This window comes from Gymnogyps californianus, chromosome 20, assembly GCF_018139145.2.
Source record: "Gymnogyps californianus isolate 813 chromosome 20, ASM1813914v2, whole genome shotgun sequence".
NCBI lineage: Eukaryota > Metazoa > Chordata > Aves > Accipitriformes > Cathartidae > Gymnogyps > Gymnogyps californianus.
The window spans coordinates 7,985,958-8,010,726 of record NC_059490.1 but is presented as its reverse complement, the minus strand read 5'-3'; the positions used below and the strand labels follow the sequence as shown (position 1 = coordinate 8,010,726).

General features: G+C 40.2%; 1 protein-coding gene across 1 annotated transcript in view; it reads right to left on the bottom strand.

Moving 5' to 3' along the window:
* The window catches only part of SPECC1 (sperm antigen with calponin homology and coiled-coil domains 1), a 75,540-nt gene extending 51,209 nt beyond the window's left edge, over window positions 1-24,331 (bottom strand). The window contains exons 1-2 of the mRNA XM_050908811.1: window positions 24,162-24,331; window positions 21,007-21,142 (exon numbers count right to left, since the gene is read on the bottom strand). Coding sequence (XP_050764768.1) covers window positions 21,007-21,142; window positions 24,162-24,308 — 283 coding nt within the window. The 5' untranslated portion in view covers window positions 24,309-24,331. The remainder of the gene's footprint in view (window positions 1-21,006; window positions 21,143-24,161) is intronic.
* Window positions 24,332-24,769: the final 438 nt, after the last annotated feature.

The following is a 24,769-nucleotide window of genomic DNA, read 5'->3' as shown; positions in this document are numbered from 1 at the left end:
CTGTCCAGAAGGTGGTTAGCTATGGATAAATGACTGCTAGCTGGAGTAAGAATCCCAGGATTTTCCTTGATTCTAGCTTGCAGACAAGCAGATAATTCTCTTCAGCTCAGAAAATGGCTTCCCAGCTCATCTAGCCCAGAAGTTCATCACTCAGCCATTACTGGGTTAACAATGGTGACAAGACAGCTGTACTTCCATTTCTGGAAAATACAATTATTCTAGATAGAATACCAGTGTTGAGTGGTTCGAGAAGTACAGGAAATTAAAAAGCAAACAAACAAAAAACCAACTCTAACCATATAAATTCCGTTAATAATGGTCATCACAGAGTAGCAAGTAGATACATCCCTCCATGTACAGTGCATATACAATGGCTGTCACAACTGAACGTTAACATCTGATCTGTGGCTGGAAGTTAATGAAGAGTTACCTAAAACCTCCTGATCCAAGAATCCAATAGGAAAGAAAAGTGAAAAGAACCCTGCTCCTTCCAGACAAGTCAGGTGCTGTGGATCACTCCTCTAAGCTACCAAAATCTACCTGACATCACATCTATAAGCACAAAGGGCAACCAAAAAGCAATTTTAAGTGGGGAAATGCTTGATATCAACATTTTCACAATTAGAAGGCTAATTTATTCAACTTGTTCATTTAACTGTTAATGAGGCTGTGCTGTGAATTGAATCATGGAACTGATTTGGCTATAAAAATATCTGCATGTTTTTTTCCCCCTCCTTTCACTTTCTTTGTTAAAGGCAGATCCTGATCTAATTCACTGTCCTTCCCATAAACACTTCAGCTTGTACCACTGAGGGAGCAGCAAGCCACTAGAGAGGAATGGAGCAGCAGAAAATGCCTTTACACAGCACTGCTGTTGAGTGCTTTGTATTAGGAAACCATGACCTGAACCCTCCAGTTCAGGAATGCTGCCCCACACTTGGCCAAGAGGCCAGGGCTGACTGAGCAAAAATAACTTCTTTCCTCATGAATTCTCAAACCCTGCTAATCCAGAAAGAGTGGGAAAAAAAGAGATCAAAAATGGAAACATGAAAGGAGGTTCTTCCTCCTCTCCTAAAACAGAGGGCAGAACTTAAAAGTGAGAGGCCTTTTTTTTTTTTAATTGTTTGCTTAATGCTTAATAACCAGTATGCATTGCATTGGTATTACAACTGCCTTTTGTTTAATAAAATGTGATGACCACATAATAAACCCTGTTTTATTGTTGTTTCCAGCCTGCTTCAGTGAGGGGGTGGGGAGAGGGCTGCAATTTAGTTTCCACAGCTCATCCAGAGCTTTAGCTCTGCCTAGTATAGCAATAAGGGAGCCAGCCAGCACTGTACTGAAGAGCTGATACTAGGAACTGGGCTGAAATCATTAAAATGATCAACACAGGATGAGACGCATCAAGAAAAGAAATGAGACAGAAGGGGAGAGAGGAAGAAATCTCATAACATAATGAGATGTTTATCTATAAAAAGTTGCCCACTTCAAAGCAGGAAGACCTTCAACTCCTTTGTAACAAAAAGAGCTTTTAATTAAAAGATCAGTCAAAGATTTTCCACAGTCAAGCAGCCTCAAAGAAACTATGTGTGGAGGAGGCTGAGAGTAATTTCTAACATGATTAGTCCATTCTTCAAACTCAACAAGGTTTTATGAAAGCAGCATTTCTCAAGATCTAGAAGATAAGGACTGTGGAAATATCCTCAGCCCCTCAAAGAGCACTGTCTCTTCCCTTCTGACGCCTCCATCCTCACCAGCTTTTGCTCAAGAAAAGCCTGGAGAAATACTATCAGACCTTTGTGCCTCCCACCTTGGGGCAAGAGAGATTGTAAGCCTAGGACCGATGGATAGTCAAATGGATACTCTGCTTTTGGTTAGGCAAAGTTACTGCCATGTACTTTAGGAGGCCTGGAAACATAACATGAAATATTTCTGTACATTGCTTTAGCCAGCTGAAAACAGGCTCTCTTCTGCACACAATCTTCCATTATATGAAGGTTTAAAATCTTTGAAGATTTAAATAAATTGCACCACTTTTCTGGAGCACACTTTCTGTTCAAGGAATGGTATTTGCAGATGGGAATGGATATGACACCACTGCCTTATCCCTTTCCAGCATTAGAATACCAGCATTATGGCTGACATTATATGCTTTTGGGAACAAGACTTAGATCCACTCTGTTTGGTCATAGAATTTTTTTATGCTTTTCTTTTTGTTTTCTGAGAAAACAGGATTTTGACAATTCGCTCTTGAACAAGTAAAATGTTACTTTTTCTCTACAGGCTGCAATTTAACAACTATTTTATCACGTCACAGATAGATGAACACCAGGGCTATTGCACTCTCGGTGAGCTGGTGCTGTGAGCTTTCTCCAAGCAGAGAATACCAGTCCCTACAATGACTGGTGTTCATGGAAACTCAGTCTCATCCCCACTCACCAGCCGTTAATTGTGACTAATGGACCTTACTGCTGAGCTGGTTCTGTTCTGCACAAGCATAGGGAATTACCTCTGCTTTATTTCAGGAATCATATGCGGTTTTGTCTATGAGAGTAAATATTCAGATATACTTTTGAAGGTCTTTCTCTTCCCTGTCTCGCAGAGAACTAGGTTCTTGCCAACAAATTTATCATTATCCACACCCTTGTAGAAACAACCCCTACAAAAGTGACTGTATGAGGCATAATTATATGGTATGTATTATAAGGATTTCTACATCTTCAGTGTAAATGCTGCAATGCCAAAATGCAGAAGACCTTTAGGGTGTGAAAAATACACAAGAATATCCTCCAGATGCAGGGAAGAAACCACCTTTGCATTTTACTTTGTTCATGTTAATTAAAAGAGCTTTCTATCCTTAGTACAGGATGGGATTTCTCCAGTCAGTTGGACTGGTCAGGGACAGTTCAAACAGTGATGATCAGGAAGACAATACGCTCAGTTTCTACCTCTTTCTCTATGGTATTTCAAAAGCATTACCTTGGTGTGTTCACATTTGCTTTACATACTCCTATCGAAACAGCTGTGTATTAAGATGCTTTTGTAGAAACCTATCTAAAGGAAACCATTAAGGTAAAAGGCAAAATGACCTTTTACCTGTAAAAGGTAAACTGGACAAAATTAAAAGGCTGTAAGAAAATCATATGGCCTTACAGGTTTTTCTGCTGAATTCAAGAATCCTACTGCAATGTCCTGAGGCAGAAGCTGTGTAGAAGGGCAGTGTCCTCAAAGATTAAGAGTTTGCTCAATAACCATTTTGTCTTCTTTTGAAGTAGCCTTTATATTTTCAGATATCATCCTAGTTTAGGAATGGAACAGATCATTGAAAGCAATCAAAACGTAACTAATTACCATTCATCAAATTATCCTGAATATTGGTCACCAGTCCATGGCAAAGAAATGCAAAAGAAAGGTTAAGGATAAACTACAGTTTAGTAGGGGAAGAAAGAAGAGTCAGCCAACATAAGTACAATATGTCAAATGACTAACTGCACCCTGTCCCTAGAGCCCCTTTCCATACATTAATAAATATGACTTCACTGAAGTTACTGGTAAAATTCTTACTTGCTTCAGTAGTGTCCTACTTTCACCGATGATTTTTAACAGCTAGCACCAAAGCATACATGAGGACAAGAATATGAGAGGAACATAGCTCTGCTCACAGGACATGGACATATTTATTTAGCCTCTAATATTTTTCCTAGGCAATTGAACAAATTCCAGTCAAGATACAAAAACTACACAGTTCTTTCATCTTGGGAAGAAATGGAAAAATTATGTCCTTGTTTCAGCCAACACATCCCCTATGCGTGCTCAGAATTGGACCCTGTAAACTCATGTTAGCCTTACATTTTCCCAAGGGTATATTTTTCCAGTCATCAAAATCAAATTCACCTGTAAGAACTTTACATTTAAATTTTGCTGTTGATAAAAATACACAGCTTGTTAGTTGTGTGCTACACAGACTGATTAAAAGGGCAGAAAACTGCAGTTGTGCTGTAATTCTATAGCCTGAGAGAACTGACCGATGAGCACAGATCATACAAGGACAGAGTACTCTGCCTCAGAACATGCAATCCATATCTATCGATGCTTATCGAAAAACATTACTGCTCCATGAAATATAATAGGTGGAACATTTCAAAAGAGATCTGTGAACACATGTCTACTTTGGATTATGGGAAGAAAAAAAAAGTTGATGCATGGAAAATCTAGCAGTGTCTATTATCATCAGAGATCCTCAGTTTTATATAATCTTTAATCCTCATGCTCAAATTGCTTGGAGATACAGCATGGGAAAGTATCAAAATATAATGAAAGTATCAAAGATTTGTCAACCTGCTAGTGGCAGTCTGTGAGAATCACAGAAAAATCAAATTAAGGCCTCTTCAAGCAATACAGTGCTAATGAAATCAGAGAAGTACTTCGCTTCGGTTTTACAATTTCATGTTGTTCTGAAAGCTACAGTCCCTGTGGAAATCAGGAGATTTTAGGAAGAGTAAGGTAGTAAAATAGAGGAGGAATTGAAAAGAGAAAAAATAAAAGAAAATACTTTGCTGAAATACTAGTAGAAGCTCCAAAATACAGGACTGCTTCTGAACAAACTCATGAATACCTCCAGGGCTCTGGCAGGTTTCAGGAGGAAGACCAAGGTGCAATACTTGCTCAAATTTCTTTGGCTAGCTTTACAGCTTTAAGATCTTGAGGAGCCAAAGCCTCAACCAACTATAACCCAAGCAAAAAGTAAGCTTTGTTTTTTCCTCCAAGGCCAGCATTATTCCCTCCTCCCTTCACCCTTTTCCTCATTTGAGTAATTTAATATTGTGTCAGAACCAACACACAATCACAACCATCCACTGGCTGTTTCCTTATCACTCTGCCACTGTCGAGCCACTTGCAGCACATTAACTAAACTAATAAAACAATCATCAAGAAAATTAGCTTTTTACATTTACTATCATACTAGATCTACTACTCATAGATTCTAAAACACCACCGGCACTGGGGCAAAAGCATAGTCTGCAGAGCTCTAACCATAGGACAAGCTCTTGCTGACCAGCTCATTCAGTAAGATTCCCAGCAGAAGCTCCCTGCTTTCATTCAAGAATGGCTTTAATTTTCATCAGCAAAACAGTCTAACACAAAACAAAATCCATAAACCACATCCTGCTGCCTGCCATGCTCTAAAAGATCTTCTTGTAAAAGCTTTGGTCCTGCCCACAGAGAAAGCGCTCCCATTCGGCACATCCTCCCACTCAATGCTGAAAACTGTTGTAAAGGCCTTTGCCTTAGTGTAGGAGAACTTATTGATCTCTTCCATTAATTTACTATTCATTGGCTTCTCATCTTGGGATCAGGGGACCCTCAGATTATCACTTAACTCTGCCTCAAACAGATAATTTCAGAGGCAGCAAGTTAGTCATACTCATGACTAAATTCCTCTAAGAGGCCAGTCCAAATTGTGACATAGTCTCTTGGCTGTACTCATTTCACTGGCCTGCAGAGCAGAAGAGACTACTGCCATTTGACATCTGGTTGTCGGTATTTCTGAAATGATTTAATAATGTCAGTCCAGTCAAGTCACATCACAAGACTAATCAACAGAGCTGGCCCTAACTGGCCTTGGAAGAGAGGCTTAAGTCAAGTAAAAATTACCCTCCAGAGGAAAATAAACTTTTTCAATACCAGTTTAATCAGCGTGTGTTACTACTCTGAAGAATGAGAGCGTTTGTAAAACCCCCATGCAAGAATGACTTGTGGGAGGAAGAGGTGACTAAGGAATTAAACTATCCACTGGAGAGCAAATTGTGGTTTGCTGGCTCCACTGGGAACAAAAGGTCTACGGCTCGCTGCCCGAGCTTGAAGAGGACATGACTTGCTGTTGGTATTTCCATGAAAGCTGTTATGTGATTCATTAGCTTTGCTGGCCCCTTTCTCCTCCCTCCCTTCCCCCCACACCATCATTAAACTCATCTGTTCTCTTGAGCTCTTGCTTGGCAGAAATAGCATGCTGACATATAACAGAGTTAAAATGAACGGCTCCCATGTTTAGAAGAAAGGAGAAAGGAAGAGAAGCAAATGAGACAGGCTAAAGAATACCCAGAAAAGATCTGACTACAGACCCCCCAAAAAAGAAAAACAGAAATCACAAGAATAATATATTTCTACAATACCCTTTATCTTGAAAGTCCCCGTATATTTTACAAACTATATATCCTACACTAAAGAATCCCTTCCTCAAACGTAAAATGAAGCCACCCCTAGGCCAGGACAAAACAGACATAAGAAAACAGATCAATACTGGCTTAGTGTATGCACTGACATTCAATATTCTCATCCAAGCCATGTAAGCATGTTTTACAAATAAGCACAGTCCCAAAAAAAGTCTAACCCTTGGATAACCTCACCCGTCACCTTGTTCCAACTAGAGAAGTTAACATTTCCCATTCAACTGCTTCTTTCAAGAAAGTTTTTGTATGTATTGAGTCATTTTTTCCATCTCTTCCCAAAGATATTAATCATCACATCACCTGCAGATGTTTAGAGGATAAACAAAACCCCACCATCACCGTGTCAACCAATGTCAAAGAATCTTAGCACTCCTGTTCAGAAATACAGGCTGCCTCACTGTTTCCAAGGCAAACTAATGTTTGAAAGGCTTTCTCTCAATAAATATGGTGCACTGGATAACACTGTATTCTTCCATACAACTCCCATGAAACATTCCAACTATTTCACAGGTGCTCTGGCTTGTGTTTGTATATACTAATGGTTCCTTTAGCTTGGGGTAGCCAGTTTCAAAAGCAGAAAACTGACTCTACTGACGAACTGCAGCAATATTCATTATTGTTTTACATCTTTTTCTGTACTACTTTATAGGTATTTTCATTCTAAAACCTCCACATGCTTTATAAATTTGAATATTCAGAGCACTTGGGTACAGCAGGAAAAGCGACCACTTACAAGTAGCAGAGTTTTGCCAAACATGTGATGCAAACTTGGGTCACACACCAAAAAACAAAAGTTCTCACAAATGATTGTAAACGTGATTTAAAATAAGTTTTAAATTAGAAGTCAGGAAAAGCCTATAGAATCTAACATTATTACAAGCAATCTCCTCAAATCCTTTTTAGACATTCTTACACTCTTAGCAACACGTAGATTAACTTCAAGAGAGATGATATTGGGCTGTTACAGAGTCTTGTAAATCTTCTGTTCAAAACATACCCATTAGACACCAGCAGTGGATTACTTTGCAAGAAAGACGCAATGTAGGATGTCCTCCCTTTCTCTGTCTTCACCTCTCCACAATCCCTTCCTCGCCTAGTTACATTTCTTTCCGATTCCCCTGTATTAACTTGTTAACTTCAAACTGCTCAGCTTGGGGACAATAATTTCCTTCCTGTTCCTTGACAGCAGTGACCAGCCCGCCCAGAACTTGGGGTTACCACAGCTGTATCTTCATATCCAGAACCTTGATTGTTAGCTGTAGAGTCAGGATCACTCACATGGGCACTGTCAGACTCTGAAAGTGTTGCTTCTCAGACCTGTATTATTTTATTTAGTTTTGAAACTAAAATATATCTTTGTCATAGAACTGTAGCCTTGTTAGCCAAAAGCTATGCATCCCCATGTCCTGTTATTCCTATTTACACTTTAAGAGGAAAACCTGTTAAAGTACATCATTCTTACTCTCATAAGAATATGAAAATAAGTATTTTACCCTAGGTTATAATCTAGATCATAACAGAGGCATTTAGGATCAGATTTTTAAAGACTTCAGTGTCCAGTGACACCAATAAGAGGCACAAGTGTTTTAAAAATCTGTCCCCAGTACCCCAAGATGGTAAGTTTGGGGTGAAAGACTTACAGATGAACCATACAGTGTGCATAAAGTTTCCTGAAAAGAAGAATAAACAAGATGACCCTGAATATCATGCTCAGGGAAACAGGTCAAGATTCTATTGTCCGTAGTTAAAGCTGGCTTATGAACTAGATCAATAAAGAGGCCTATTCCTGGGTTTTATTTTGGTTATTCCAAAAGGACCAGAGTACCAGTTATTCAAGATGTAGGTATTCCTGAATGAGAGTTGAATTACGTTCATCCAAGCAGAAGACAAAGCCCAACACAGATACTTCCATGTATGACATTCTAATGTGAAAAACAAATTTTTGCATCCTAGTTGTCAAAAATCAACACAAACTCTGCTTCAGATGTCTTCACATTATCCTCTGACTTCCAAAGCCAGAGCACTCACACACAACAAGGAATATGTTGTCAGAATTTATTTTGTCAGCAGGAATGTTCCTGGAACTTTTTTCATGATTAAACAGAGTTTTGAGCATGTAGTTCAACACAAAATGCTCTGTGTTTTTCAGTCATATTCATACCTTACGACCAGTGAGGTTATATTAAAACAAGACTTAGTACAGCCTACACTTAAAAACTGAGAATAGTTTTAAAACTGTTTAGGTGTAACAGAAGCATAACTCTTTCCCCTTCAATAAAAAAAATAAATCACAGGACAAGAGAAAACAAAGGATGAAAGAGATTTTTGAAAACCCACAGGGGGTCTGCACACTCATTTATCATCTATGTTAATAGTAATAAGCTGTTCAAATCCCACTACTGGCCCTGCAAGATCAGAGTCAGCTTTCTCAAACTCTGATCAGAAGTTAGCAGTGTACCTCCCCATGCCATTATCCATCTCTCCCTTAGTTTATTATCAGTACTATCCCTCCTCAAATGACAGTAACATGTTTAGTTCCAGCAATGCTTCTATAGCGGGCAGTGGCCAATGAAATATAGATTTCAGGGGCTGGGGATGTAGGCAGCCATACTTTCCAGCCTAAAGTTTAACTTTCCCTTAGGGCAGCATTTCTTCTGGTGACTGGGTACTGGCAGCTTTTGTGTTCTTCATTAGCCTGCTGATTAACATACTGCTAGAGAGTTCTCCACTACACCTAACTGCTGTTCCAGCACTCACTGGCAGATCTATTGTGAGAAATCCTAGAGTAGCAATGCAGCGTTGTCTGCCTCTTGCTTTTCCTCACAATACTAGAGATCAGGTACATATGTATTTGCTTTTAAAACAATAGCTACATATCTAATCCGAAGTTATAAAGAAACCCTGATCAAGCACTAACAACTTTAATGGAATTTTGTGAATGAAATTCCCATGACAACAGTAAGAAACAGAGTGCCAGGAAATACAACCGATTCCAGGTTTTTGTACGTTAGAGGGTTCTAAACTCAAACAGAAACTAAGAAATGAACAGCAGAAATCAGTGGGCCTACTGGTTTTTTTTCCTCATTCAGCATTTGAGAAACAAGCGAAATAAATCAAAAGGCAACCAAAACAGTACTACGGCATCAGGAACAAATTACTAGCCTTCCTAGTGTACAGTATAGACATTTGGCACAAGGGGAATTAGATATACCTGATACTAGCTCTTAGCTTTCTATAAAATCTGCTACTGATTAACATGCAAAGCACTACACTTCTGAAAGGACAATGGTGGGAAGACCTTCCACAAAGGCATCATTTTAAATTCTAAGGCCTGGAAAATTTCCGGCCTCAGGCCACGAACAATGGTGAGGGCTAACACAGCCAAGCTGCAGATCCTGACAAGTTGTATGTACATCACTAGATAAGCTTTGTAACTTTTTAGCTGCATCACGCAGACTAGGTAAAATAATATCTGTCAGGCAGTAAGGTCCCTCCCTTCTAGGCATTCTGTTCCAACCAGCAAAGGATTTCTTTCAGAAAAGCTTCCCTAAGGACGGTGCTGTGATCTCAGGTACGGAGCAGTCACAAATAGCATTCACAAGGCGCAAGGTAAACAGCAGTAATTTCTCTAGCAGGCTCGAAGCCATCAGCATTAGCTATGACAGCAGCCTCTGTTTCCGCTCAGTGGGACACCGCGGTTAAACCCACACCCCCCCCCCCCCCCGCTCCCCGAGAACAAAACCCCATCCCCTGCAGTAACAGCCCCGAAAGCCGCAGGCAGCAGCCCCGGCATTTCGCACGGTCCGTACAGACCTTGGTCGTGCTCCTCCGCTCGCCCAGGCTGGTTGCCCATCTTCCGTCACTCCCCCGGCTCGTCCCCGAGCTCCTCTAGGACCCCGGCGCCCCGCTCATGCTCGGTGTCAGAGGCGGACCTGCCTCTATCTGCTTTTAACGTCTACGCCTCAGTCAACTTAAAAAGGAAAAAAAAGTCAGCTCCTTCCTAGTTCCTGGCACCAGGAACAGAGCCTGCTGCTCATGCTGAAGCAGCTGTGGCTCTCCCTCCTAACTCATTACAATATTATGCACTGAAGGCCGGCCTGTGCAGTTAATTAGCTGCCTGACTGCTGGAATAAAAGGAGGGGGAGAAAGAGAGGCAGAGAAAGAGCGAGCTAGCTCGCAGAGAAAGGAGGAGTGACTCCACGAGCAGGGTAAGCCACCCAGGGGCAGCAAGAGCAAACTGCAGGCGGTTCAAAGAAAGGCACTGATGTTATCAAGCCCCGCTGAAGCCAGGAACCAAGCTCCACCGCAGACAAGAACTTAGCTTGGAAAGTTGAGTAGAGCTTCAGCGCCCCAAAGCAGCCGTGGCTGCAGAGGGGTGGACGGCCAGAGAGCTGTTTCTAGGCCACACACCAGTAAATTTCAAAACAAAATACTGAAATGCAGCTGGGAGTGAAGAAGGGCAGAAGAACCGTCAGCAAAGACAAGAGCAGCCAAATGCCTCCAAAGCAAAGATAAAATTCATTTTGCCCCCAATTGACAACACCCGAAGCATGCTTCCCATGGAGCAAATGGACCCTGCCCATAGATCTAAGTACACTGTTGAGTAAAGATACACTTACGCATCTGGTTAAGGACTGCTCTTAACTAAGCTGTCACAAGAATTAGGGGACCAAATTTCAGAAATGCTCAGCATCTTCTGAAGACTTAGATACCTAAAAGATACTGAAATGGAGATTGAACTCCTCTGAAAACCTGACCATGGTTGTGAGCATAAGCCCTTTCTGAAAAGTCCTGTCTATCAGATTTGTTCCAATATCCTCTGGGGCTATTCCTGGGTAAGCTTGAGCATCCCCAGCTCTTCTTAGCCTCAGCTGGTGCTGATAATAGTCAGCACATTGCAGGTTCACATCCATATTATAAAAACAATGTACAGAACACACTGAATACTATTAAAACCTAATTCTCTTTGTTGAAGTAAGGACGTGACGTTTTATTATTCCTAAAAAAACTTTTACAGTGATTTCCAAAATTCCCCTCATCCTAGTTCCTCACAAACACAAAAAAACAACCACTAGATGATAGCCACTACTACATCTAGAAGCTGCAACCACAAACATGATCTACACAGCGTATCTCTATCAACATTTTTGACTGTGACTTTTACTGCAAGAGCAGCTGCATGAGGCAGGCCTACCCACAGAGACTGTTCAACAGCTGATCTTTCAAAGAAAGAAATCAAGATGCTCCTCACTAATGGAGTCATGATGTAACATGGGAAACAAGAATACTGAATGACTCCAGTGATCAGTTTCCATTACATGGATAATTAACAGAATCATCTTCTTAACGTCTTGGTTTCAACAAGAGGGTTAAAAACAAATTCAGAATAATAAACTAGTGTGTGTCCTAGGCTCAAAACAGATTGAAAATAAAACATACAGAAATTAATCTAGCTAGTTGTGAATCATTTGTTTCAAATAAAAAAATCTGGGGATTATTCAATATGACAGAAACAGAATTTTGCCAATATTTCAGTATAACAGGGTGAGTTAGTTGTCAATCTTAAATTTTTCATTGTTCTTGCTCTGACACTTTATGGATGAAGCTAAAAGTTTTCATACAGCTGTCTATATTTGGATGACATTAAACAAAACTCCTGTCTACTTCTATCTTATGACATGCCAAGTATAAAACGCTTTGTTTAAAGAATGAGCCATATAAGTTCTATAAAAAAGGATCATTGATAGTGCATTCTTTTTCTAAAAGTCATCTTACAGTCTCTTAAGTCTTGTATCTTATTAGGATGGGTACTCAGCTTGCCTTTCTCAAAGGTACAGATACAAGTGTCCTCCAACTGCTGTTGAAACGTATCTCCAAGACAAAAATTTTCTTCTATTATAGACTAAAGAGTGCCTTCTGCTTTTCTTCAACAGGATTCACCAGAGATTGCATTAGCCAAGATAATCTCTTGGGTTGATAAATCCTGACACTGAGCATTTATTATTTCAACACCCGCTTTCTACTTCTGTAACACAAAAGGCAGTAGTGTAACAGGGTCCCAGTACAGTATGGGGTGCAAGCCTGGAGTAATTATAAGATGTAATCACTGAGTCAGAGCAAATACACTTGAAATCTGAGCACTGTAGAAGAGTCATGACTGGAAGAAACAATCTTATTTTTGACAGTGGCACAAAACATAAGTCAGAACATTCTAACACCATGATAGGGAGAATGACGTCAGGTGAAAGACTTCTAGCCCAAGTCCACAGTGAAAGGTAAGGTATGAATTTTAAAATACAGCTAAAGCCTGAGCAGAAGTCATGGATAAGAGATTACTGTTATGGAGCTTGCAGCTCAAACTGAGGAAAAAGAAAAAGGAATAATGGCAAGCATGAATTCTAGCATGGTGACTGGGTAATAAATTATGACAGACACATGGCTAAATCTTTAGGCAACTATTTGTTACCTGAACATGTTACATTATTTTCCCTTCCTCCTCAGTAATAAAGGTATAAAAATGAATGAACAATTTCATCTCTATAAAGCAGATTAGCTGGTTTCTTCCTAGGCATGAAGTTTGACTCATCCCTTTGCACTATCCACTTGTGGGACTGCCAATAAAACCCCACAAACACTCCTTTTCTATGTAGTGAGAACGGGAACGAATTACTCAAGGTGTGACACACATAATTTTCAGCTCACTAGTCAAATGACAGGACTTACTTGCCAGGCATATGAATTAGCATAACTTCTGTTCAAATTGTAATCCATGATCAAAAGAAAAAGCATGAAGATGCCACAGAATGATCTCAAATTTGCAGTGGCCAGATAGCTGACAGTTTATTCAGAAGGCTAAGGTCTAAAGAAGTTACAGATGCTGAGCAGGACCTCCAGAAGCTGGACCTTCTGTCCAAGACTGAACTAAACTGAATGGGCCCTAAGGGTGGACACTGACTATCAATACCAGTGTTCACACTATCATGCTCTACTTCTTCCATTAATGCTAAAGATTTTATGAGTACTAAGTACATATGTAGCAGGGAAAAGAAATCTACAGAGATGTGTATATCATGCACAGTAGTGGACCCCAAAGGATTAGGAATATAACAACATCTACGTTGAAACCCAGAAGAGCAAATGTATCTTTAACCATGCTAAAACCAAATTTTTTGTTGTGAGGATAATTGGTGAGGTCATAAAGTTAAGTTCATGGCACAGAACTACAGCCTTCCAGGAACCCATCTGAGATGTAGCTGTCAATCCCTCCCTCTTACTTTACAGTATTAAAATCTAAGGTAAGCCAAAAGCTGCTGAAAAAAACAGTGGAAAAAAAAACAATACAAGGAATGCCAAGCCCTCTCCTGATACGCATACTTGTTAGACCAGGCCAGCTTTGCGTTCCTTTCTTTCACTCCCTCCCATTCTTTAAGTGCAAACACAGTGACTCGCTGCCAAGGCATTCTGGCTGTGATACATTTAGGCCTAGAGAATTTGTGTTAAGGATCATTTCTCTTCAAACCAGCTGAAGGAAAGCTGATAATTAACCTAGGGCAGGTATTCAACACAAGGTTGCGTTGACTTTGCTGAACAACTTCATTAAAGAAGCCTGAAAAGAAATGAAAACAAACAGAGATCATAGATTTGTACTATTCCTGGATCATCCAAGCATGTTCCCTGTTCTGTTTAGGTATCCCTAGCAAGGCTTTTGTGATCATCACAGTTTGCTTACAGCAGTAATGGATCTTCCCTATACTGTTGGCTTGAGCCAATTAACTGTCAACAATTTAATGAGTCAAGTCATTACAGTCTTTAAGATTTAGCATTTCAGTATCCCTACCACACACTGAATCCTCTTAACTGTCTCAGGTCCCAGGGTGGTAAACATGTGCCAACAAAGTCACTCTCAGGGGAATATACAGCAGAGAAAAGGGTCTCTGTTTCACAGATTGTTTTAACAAGAAGTTGCATGCAGAATCTTAGAATGTGTTAATTCAGATTCAGTGCAGTAAATGTAAATTGTGCAGTAGATTAGGACAGCAACAAAACTGAAAAAGGTACCTACTGCAGACAGTGTTGTCAGCAAAAGTTAATTCTTACTTGTTTAATAATGCAAGACAGCCTGTGAATGCCTCAAAGAAACTGCTATCCTTAACAGGATCAGGTATCAGAAATCCCAACAGACAGTCCCTAAAACGCATTGCTCTCACTCCATTCCCAGTTACGGAAGAAAGTTCATACAACACAGCCAACAACAGAACAAAAGAATAATTATGTCAGTCAACCTTCATATGCCACCTTCAGAACAAGAAGAGAGCACCCATCGATAGATCTCTCTAGTTAAGGAATCATGGGACTGAGATCTCAAGCCAACAGATAAGAGTTTAATGATAAGACCACTGCTATTTTTTCATTAAAGAACTACTGAGCTCCTCCTGCTCTACTGGAATAAGTGCCTTTTCTGACTAAAATATCCTACCAGAGTAACTTATTTATCAAAAGTGAAGAAGAATCCTGAAGAACAGTCATGTCAAGCAGTGCCCATTCCAAGCCATTCTAAGATGTAGAACTGGCCATGGGTTACAGAAAGAAAGAGTAAAGATTAGAAGAACATGAAAATTTAACATGGCAACAAACATCATACGGGAACTTCTTCAGCAAAGGCATCAGAAGTGAACATATACATTTGAGTATGCAGGCTATCACAAAAAAAAAATCACTGTAAGAAGAAATAAGAGAAACTTGACAAGTAGCTGCCATAAAATGAATCTGGAATGCCAAATTTGATCTACCTCAATTCTTGAGCCTTCCCTTTAGAGTTAGTGGGTGAAATCTTCTAAAATGGTGCTGCAACTTAGTCTGATTACTTGATACCTGGGGAAATCACAGATAGAAGAAGTATTTTGCTAAGTAATGTCAGAGAGGTTAAGGTACAGATTCACATTTGCACCAATACGTTACAAACAACCATGCAGATATTTATAAGTGTGTGTAGATGTCCATATGCATATCCAGCTACATGTAGAGCTATGGATGTAAGTGTAGACACATATTTCTGCATTGTTTTGCATGTTAAATTCCTGCAGTACACCTTGCCTATTTGGATGACATCTTGACAAAGCAATTTTTTTTGAGTCTTCCTTTCCTTTTTATATCAGTTTTGGAGCTAGAATCTCTTTTTCTTGATAAGAAAGAATAATTATGCAAGAGCTGTGTCTTGTACCTGGAAAGGGTAGCAAAACGCAACTAGCTTTCCAGATGAAGTTTTAAAGCATATTTATTCTTCCTGGGAAACCCCACATGACATCAGTCATTTGGTTTCTAGTGAAGTCTTGTGAAACAGAACGTACCAAGCTCATTAGTGTCTCTCACACTTGTCTCTATCTTTCACAAGAAAAATGAGACAGTAATGAGACTGAATGCAAAGTGCAGCAACCTTTCTACAAACCTATAGTAGTCCCTTGATGTGACAGATCACAAAAAGCAGGCCCTATCAAAAACCGATGTATGGGAGAGTAAAAGGGCCCCAAGGTCAGAGAGCTGTTCCTTCGAAAGAAATCACTTTCCTTTTTCCTGTTCTAATTGGGGTGCATTAGCATCTTATGAAGAACTAAACTGTCAATTAGATTTTTTCAATGATTTTTTTAAAGAAAGCTTTTATTAAAAAAAATACTTTTCTTGAATTTTCTGACCATGCAGAGAAGGCTTCTGGTCTGGATTAGCTTCACATTAACCTAAATGGTTACGCCACGCAAGAAAGTGACAAGCACTCGCCAAGCAGAGAAGTTAGCAGAAAGAAGACAGTAGATTTGATAGAGTCCATATATTACTCTCAAACAGGAATCTTGAAATGACAATTCTATAAATGTGCAGGAAGCTCTGAAATCTGTAGTCTGCCACATTTTCAATGTTGATGGGAAAGCAGCATATCTAATGAATATGTGCAATAAAACCATACACCAGTCTCACCTCTAAAATCAACCACAGTTGAACTTGTTCAAGTTGCACAGGTGATACTCACACTTTCCCAGCACTAACACCAACGCTGGTAGTGGCCAGTTGGCCTCATTTAGTTAAAGCCTCTCTTTTCTGAGCATCATCACTATCAACACAGAAAAGCTACAAGCAACTGTTTTAGAGGGAAATCAAGATTTTTCTTTTTACATAAACTACATTGCAAACAAACAGTGATGGACAAATGAACTAATCATATGTGGTCTACTAGAACTAGGAAGGAATTTAAGATATACAGGTATCATATTTAGTCATTGGGACATTAACTCGGACAATTGGGCAGGAATGTGAGTGACAGTTCGCAGAAAAACCCATCAAAACGGAGGCCCTCCTTATTGGAACTAAACGTTGTTCAAACCAAACTGTTCCACAACAGAATATAATCTTCAGGTCCTTCTATAGCCTTCACTGATTATACCAAATTTCTTGGTATTTTTATTTTACTATTTAATTTACTGGGCTTATTACAACAGCATGCTTTGTACAGCTTCATTTCTAACGCTGGCAATGTTCCTTTCTGGGATTAGTAGCTTTTGTCCAGGTAACCGGCAGAGTTCAGAGTCTCCATGCTAGATGCCTAGGACATAATTGAAACTCTTAATATCTTTGAGTTTGCCTCCTCTATACGTCTCTATTGGCACTGTCTCCAACCATTGATGTTAATCAACTCAGCAGGCACGCACAGAAAGCAATACACTTTTGTTGCTTTGCCTGAAAATGTGTGCTAATTATTGATTTTCCTATTTTATGCATAAAAATAAATGGCCATTTCTGATGGAGCACGGGATGGCACAGTAGGCCATCCCTCACATTCCTGCTGGCACCTTGGCTTCTCCTGGCCTCCTGAGATATAACACATCCCACTATCATTGTGAGAATGTATAGCACCTGTCTTCTAACATGGTTTGAGCTTTAGTGAGATCCTGAGCTTGTCAGTAAAATACCCAGAATTTGTATAAATAGTAAGTTAGGTGATTATAGCATTGTTATTGACAGTTTCCTACTGTTTCTGAGGCAAATTCAATAGGTCTATATAGATATAGGCTTTACTTAGGAATAAAGAAATAAGCTGATGAAGCAGCCTGAGAAAACAAAGTACAGCTATCTGTTACTTACATTTCAAGGATAACTGACTCTTCATATTGGAGCTGGCAGAGCTTGATATAAAAATCAATATATTTGTGAGAAATGGGGAAGCCTGAAGTATTCTGCACGCTTTCGGATTACATGATCACAGCCCAGCCCAGCCACACATCCTGGCTGTATCTCTTTTCTAATGTCCAGCATAAGACTTTTTTTAGTTCCTGTCAGACCTGACAGATAATAGCTGCTGGCACTGAAATAACACCAAGGAAGCACATGAACGTGATTAAACTAGACAGCCTTGAGGGAAATTTTCAGAAAGTACTTGAATTGGGAGTTTGCAGGGAATGAGTGACAGAACTGAGAGCAAGGATTTGGAATGACTTCTAGGATCCATTGAGCAAGTAATTTCAGCTGTCTAAACCTCAAATTTTCCATTTGCATACCAGTACTACCATGCAATGCTTTTCCCGAGAAGTATATGATCACATAAGCAGCTTTGAAATTCTCTGTGAAATTGCATTATTTAAGGTTATTTGGCTTGCAAACCTCAAAAGATCAGAATCTGAAAAAATCACTGATTTCCTATAATCCTGAATCTTAAGGAGAAGAGAGTCCTAGTTTCTCATGAAGATATAAATTTCTCTATTTAAAGGTTTTAAAATAATTTATTTACTATATGGCTTCATAGATTGGATGGCTTTACAAGTGCATGCATTAAAATAAACATTTTTCAAGATTAGTGACCTCTTCCTCCTGTTTCACAATTTTCCCAGCTCTTTTTCGCCTACTGAAACATTAAAAACAATGCAAAAGCTCTGTAAGTTTGGTTTTAACATAAAACCAAATTGCTGCTTCAGGACAGTACATGGAAAGACATAACACTGGCTAAGGAAGCTGAATCCAAGACATTTATTTCTCCCTGCGCATCACTTCCCATTACTTGGGATTACAAAACTGCCAAGCAGTTACAAAACCAAACATCACAGCACAGAACTTCCAGCCAGAATCCGTCTCCAGTTCCATTTGCTCAACTCCCCTTGCCAAGAATGGGAGACATGAGATTGGCCTCATCTCCCTTTAAGTTGCTTATGATTTACTGCGTTAGCTTCCAACAAGGCAGACAGGGGTAGTTATGTCAGCAAAAGGCTAGAATGAATAACTTAAACTCCACCAAGGGCAGCATACAAACAAGCCTATTTAAACAAGCAATCTTGATGTCAATTATTTATTATCTGCAGCATTTGGAACACGTGCTGTTGCTCAAGGTCAACACACAAATGTTGGACAGTCATACCCAAAGAAGAAACCTAAGCTTTTTTCTTTTATTTCCATACCTTGTTTCTTTTAATTTCTTTTACACAATATCATAATACCAAGTACCACCAGAGTGTAGGTGGAACTAATATAATATAATTTCAGTAAAATAATCAAATCACTCACTTGAATAACAGACAAAGAAAGCCCAATCTAAGAAGCACACACAAGGGGGGTGGAGGGTCGTGGGAAGACATGATGTCTGCAGTTAAGACATGAAAGGAAAATACAGAACTGATGAAGGCAAAGAAGCCAAAGAAAGTGGTTTCAGAACAAAATTTCAAGATTTACACAGTTGGCTATGTACACAAACATCTGCATTTCCCAGCTACAGGAACATTCTTACTTGGATTAGCTCCACAGTCAGTTCGCATTGCGGTGTAGTCTTGATCACAATCAGAGACTATTTGGGACGCCATTTCAATAAAATATAGCAGCTGAAACAATGTTGTCTCCTTTTCTACTTAATGTTCCCAGGAACATGTTGTGCCCTCTGTCATATCTGATTTTTTTCCCCTCTTAGCAATAATATACGGTATTATAATATGCTTATTGGTATTTTTTCATAGTGTGGCAATCTAAAAGCAGCATTCAGCTTTGTAACCTTGCTCACTAATATCTAGCACCTTTCAGCGGCCATGATAGCAACACATTCTCAGAATATAGCTAGATTTCCAAGCACCCTTTTGGACTATGGAACCACTGTGAAAATTAAGATACATGTCTTTTTGTACACATACCTGTAGATAGCCCCTATAAGACCTGGGACAGTTCTCTCTAGGTTAAAAGGAATTTTAGGAGGGGTAGCACATATATTCTTAGTGTTTATCTACACAATATACATAGCTCCACACTTGGACTCTCTTCACCCAGCACTAATATTCCCATTCATACTTCTACAAACGTTGATGCAAAACAATATATGAGGTCAGATCTAATGATGTAATTTAAATTGGCAAAACGATACCCAGATGTAACTTGACCTCCATAAACCATTTTACCCTTTGTATTTAAAGTAGTCATCATCATAAATCTTACCCTCTCCCAATCTCAGTTATTATACATGCAAGCAGAAGGGGGCTCTCTATTCCAGTGCTAGTATTTTTGTATCTGACATACGTATTCCATTTTGGACTCCCTGCAGTGCTGTTTCCCTGGCTGCATTCCCAAGATCCTATGCTGCATCATCCGTACGGGTTTTCTTCTCCCCTCATTACTCCTCCCAAATATCTTTTGCCAGCATCATGCCTCTTTATTGGCTGGTGAATCTCAAATGCATTTGGATATGACTAGTCACTATAAAATTTGAGGATTTACACACCGATTAACTGCAGAACAGGTTCTGTCTTTGGGTTACTGTGAAACATTTATGCTGTTACAAGATGCATCATTTTCTTTCAGGTGTGGGGGGGAAGTATATAAAGCTTAATTTTTTTTTCCAGAAATTCCTGTCTGGCTAGTAACATTGTTCTGTTACACAGTCTAACCCTGCAGAAGCTGTGACAAATAGGGAGGTCATGGTCAGATTTAGTAAGATCTCACATTCCCTTGGAAATGCCACCAGGGAGCAGACAAAAGCAAGCGTTTGCTGAGCTCCTGGGGGAAAGCAGAGCGTTTGCACAGAAGCCCTTGGTATGCAGATGGTGTCGCTGCCTTTAGAAACAGGCTTAGATTTGAAACCAATGAGAACAAGCTGACGGGGCTAACGCTGAGGGAGAGAGCATGCCACACCGTAGCTTAGGAGCACAAGCTATACATGAAGATGCTAGGGCTGGCTCTTTGTTCTCGCGCCTCTGCTGTGTCCCAGGAACAGCAGGGTAACGGCTCTGCTCATTCACTAGAGGGAGGAGAGAGAATGCTATTGATATGTAGCGAAAATGTAAAAAAGAAAGCTTCCAAATCGATTTCCTGCTCTGCGAGGCAGCGGGCTGCCTACCTCTGAGGCCAGCCCTGCCGCACAGCCCCGCTGCGACCGCAGCCCCAGCCCCAGCCCCGCGCAGGCCGGGCCGGGCCGGGCCGGGCGCGGGCCGCCGGCGCCACCGCGTGGCCGCTCGGGGCGCGGCCGGGCCGGGCCGGGCCGCACAGCCCAGGCCGGCGGGGCTCTCCCGCTGACGGCTCCTGGAAAGCCCTGCAGCTTCTCCCTTTTAACTTGAGGTTACTGACTCGTGGCGTGTGGGATGCAGTGAAAGGCCAGCGTGCAAGGCACAGTATGTCTCGTCCTATATGCTGAATATTACAGCAGGGGAGTTATAGCTGTGCTACACGGGGAGGATAAGGAAAACTCAGCCAGGATCTCGGTAAACCAAGCAACACTCACAGCGCGTTTCATATAAAGTGGACTGTCTTCCAGAATCTTTGTATCTACCTGTGCTGGGCTTCAGTCGACTCTCAGCAAGCTCAGAAATCGCTCCTGTTGTAATGGTCTTCTTCAGTCTAGAGACTCCAGAAGCTGCTGCCACCCCTGGTTTTGTCAGCATGTCATCGCTGCTTGCCCTCTTCAGCTGCAATAGAGATTGTGAGCAACCAGAAGATTAAGACCTTGAATATTCCCATCAAGTAGTTCAAAATGCAAGGCTCCTGGGAGAAAAGGAACATTTCCATAAAGTAACCCAATGGGAATATTGCTTTGATAACCGTACTAAATAATTTTTCATTAATTTTTGTATTTGTTTTGCATTCTAGATAGTTGTGAAGTGGGTTAAGAGACACTACTGTTTCAACAGTGAAGGATGAAAATGGGAAAGACAGTTCAAATAAGCAAATAATTGAAAGGCAGGGAGAAAATAGTTTGCAGGAGTAGACTACTGGCAACCCCAGCTTCTCAGATCTTGCTCTGCACAGCATTCATCATATTTCCTCACTGGTTTACATTTAGTCAGGTATTTGGGCCTGTGCAGGTAAGTGCTAGTTGCAGAGCCTGACACACCGAGTAGGTCAAAGCAGCAAATAACTGGCCCTTAATCTATCAATCAAAAAAAGATCCTAAAACGATCTGCTGGTTCTTGTCTCTCCACTCAGGATCACACAGTTTTGCCCCAATGGTGACCTGAGATCCCCTGAAGAGACTTCTGAGCTATTCCAATAGCAAGCAACTGTCAGTTCCTTCCTGTGTTTATCAAACAGGAGTCACCAAACTTTGTGGCATCATAAACTAGGTTACCCGACGTGAACAAAGAACATGCTGGAGACCAAGCCAAAAATCTGAAAATCATGTAGCTGAGAAGCTCAGGCTGCCGCAATAAAAAGCAAGAGCAGACAGTGCAAGATCTAACACAATTACCAATTGGAAATCCCTTATCTTAAACATTATACGATTTCAGCTATTTACCCCCCTTGTTTATTGAAAAGCAGTGAGCAAAGATGGCCGATGATCTCATGGCGGGACCTAATACTATTTGTTTTACTAGGGACTGTAGGACTCAGTAGAAGAGAAGCTGAAAAGTCTGGTCACAAGAAAGCATTTTTTTCATGTGACTACCAAGGAAATCATTCACAGGAAAAAAATACATTGGTTTTCAGAATAGATAAGCTGCAGAATTCTAAAGATTAAGACTGATACATTTCATAAGCTTGGAAGAAGGTAAACTATTTGCTTTACAGGGTATTTTACAGTATGTGGGGTTTTTAAACATATTAGCAGATACCACTATAATTTACTTAGTAAGCCTTACTGGACATGAGAAAGCAATAGACAATCGTTGCCGTGTGGTCTTTTTTGGGAGGGGGATTTCTGGTAAAGCAAGTCTACTCTAAACACATACTCAAGAAATTCATGCAATACAAGCACAATGAACTTAAGATTCAAGGAGAAACACTGAAATTATGTTGCTTCAACAAGCAGAAGTAGCAATTTAACTCAGAACTTTGCTCAGCTGCTTTCCCATTTGTGTGCCTTCATAACAGCCTGTGTACCTCTAATAGCAGCCTCTAATTAATTTCAGGAAAAATACTTTAAGCATTTTAAAAGACCAAAGCTCTGGAGAGTCTCCCTAGAGCAGTATTTTTACTATTCTTTTCAGTTTGTGGACACCTAAACTGTTTTCACAAATCAAAACCCACTTCCTTTGAAGTTGTCCAGTGACACCCAGGGGGTCCATGAACCACAGGCTGAAAACCACTTCTCAGGTTAAATGAAAAGAGAGCACACAACAAGCACTCTCGCTATTTAGCGGTTCCTGAATGTAAAATCTTTAAGCAAAATGAAGTCTCTCAGCTCCAATTCTTTCTCCCTTTCATCTCTTCCTCTGACTCAGTCTGTGGTTTCCTGGACCCTGCGAGCACGTAGGTTTCAATAGCTGAAGTGTTGGTCTGCTCCAGGATACCAAACAGCTAACGTTTTGCCTTCTGGCAGAGGTTTTGTCAGCTCACTCTTAGGAGCAGAATGGAACAATCTTTCTGACCTTTAGAGACTTCTGCAGTCTCTCTAATTTCTTCAATGTGCCCTCTTCTACAACAGCAACTATGGTGCCTTTTTCTACCCCATTTCTTCAAGGAAACCACTTTGATGATCTTGCATTTGCAGATGATCAACAATTTGAAGATATTAACTGTAATGAGGAAGAAAACCCTCCACATTTAACACCATACACAAATTAATCACATCAGATTTCCTGATTAGTCTCTTCGGTAGCGTTCCTTCAGAGGTGCTTGCCTCAGCCATACAGCACATACTCCAATGATGAACATAACCTGCCTGGAGCACTAGACTGAAATATCCTATTGATAAGATGCTCAGAGCATCTGGGAGTCTACAAAGCAAGTTAAGTAAATTAATCCTTCACTCAAGAAACTGTGATGATTAATGAAGTTTAGATGTCCTCTTGATTAAAATGCTGTACCATGTTAAGTATTGTTTACTAAACTTTGCTATTGGAAACAGTTGTAACCAGGAAGCCCATGGTCTATTTTCATCACTGGTATCTTGGTCTGTATTTGGTCAACAAGGTTATTTTTGTTTGCTGGCTGCAAGGGTACAGATGCAGCAGCATTTCAGGTATATTACTCCATTTTCTTAATAAATACTACTTTGACAGAAGTTTCTGCTATTTTTGAAATATATCTGTATAAAAAGATAGGATTCATAAAATGTGTTTGTTCAAATGCAAGTAATATCTTTTGTTAATGTATTTTACCTTGAAGGAAGAGAGGCGCAGATTTTTTAGGAGTTCTGGAAATCCATTAATAAATCTCTTTCAATTTCTTTACATGTGTAACAATCAGTTGAACTAAGAATTTGCCATTATTTTTCTCTGTCTTCAAAGTTAAGGCAATTCCCTCACACAGACAGTGTAAGAGAACCCACTCATACCTTGTACAGATACAGTGTCTCCCCCCATCACATGTAAAATATTTTCAGAAATGTGTATTAGTCTAATATACAACATAATTATAATCTCCCTATGCTTACTACAGTAGTCGAGCCCACTCCAAGTCTCAGAGTGTAGTAATGTTCCAGGACTAAACCAAAGCTTTAACCTGGAACAAGGCTATAATGCTTGCACAGTCCCTACTGGTTAGTACCTTGCTGAGCCGAGACTCAAAGGCAAGTGAAGTCGAGGACTTGGATGTCTTCATTCCTGTTGAGGTGGTGGAAAGCGATTTTCCTCTGTCAACCCCATGACTCCCTTGCTTTGCCATTGCACTCCAAGGCCTGGCAGTACTCTTCATCTTCTTCCCAAATAACTCAGTCTACAGACCCTAAAAAAAAAAATTACATATACGTTACACACACACAAAAATATAAACTGTCTTTGTATTGTCTGAGAGCAACAGAGATATCTGGCATCAGTTTTGAAGGGCTGAAAAGGCCAAACTTTATTCCTTCTCTTATACACATCAAAACTCAGCCTAGAGAATCCCTCAGAGCAGCCTGCAGCCACTTACATTTTTCATACTCACTGGTAACATGAAACACCACAGAAGGAACACTGACTGTTGTTGGGACTGTGTAAGTCAGAGACCTCTATCAGCCACAGCAGAACACTTGCGAATGCTGAAGCACAATGAAAGAGTAACTGTGAACACTGAAGTCCGCAGCAATTGAAGACAACCTTGGGATAAAAAGAAAACTACTTCTCTTACTGTTAGATCCAGCATCTTCAACTGAAATGATACTCACTTTTAAAAAG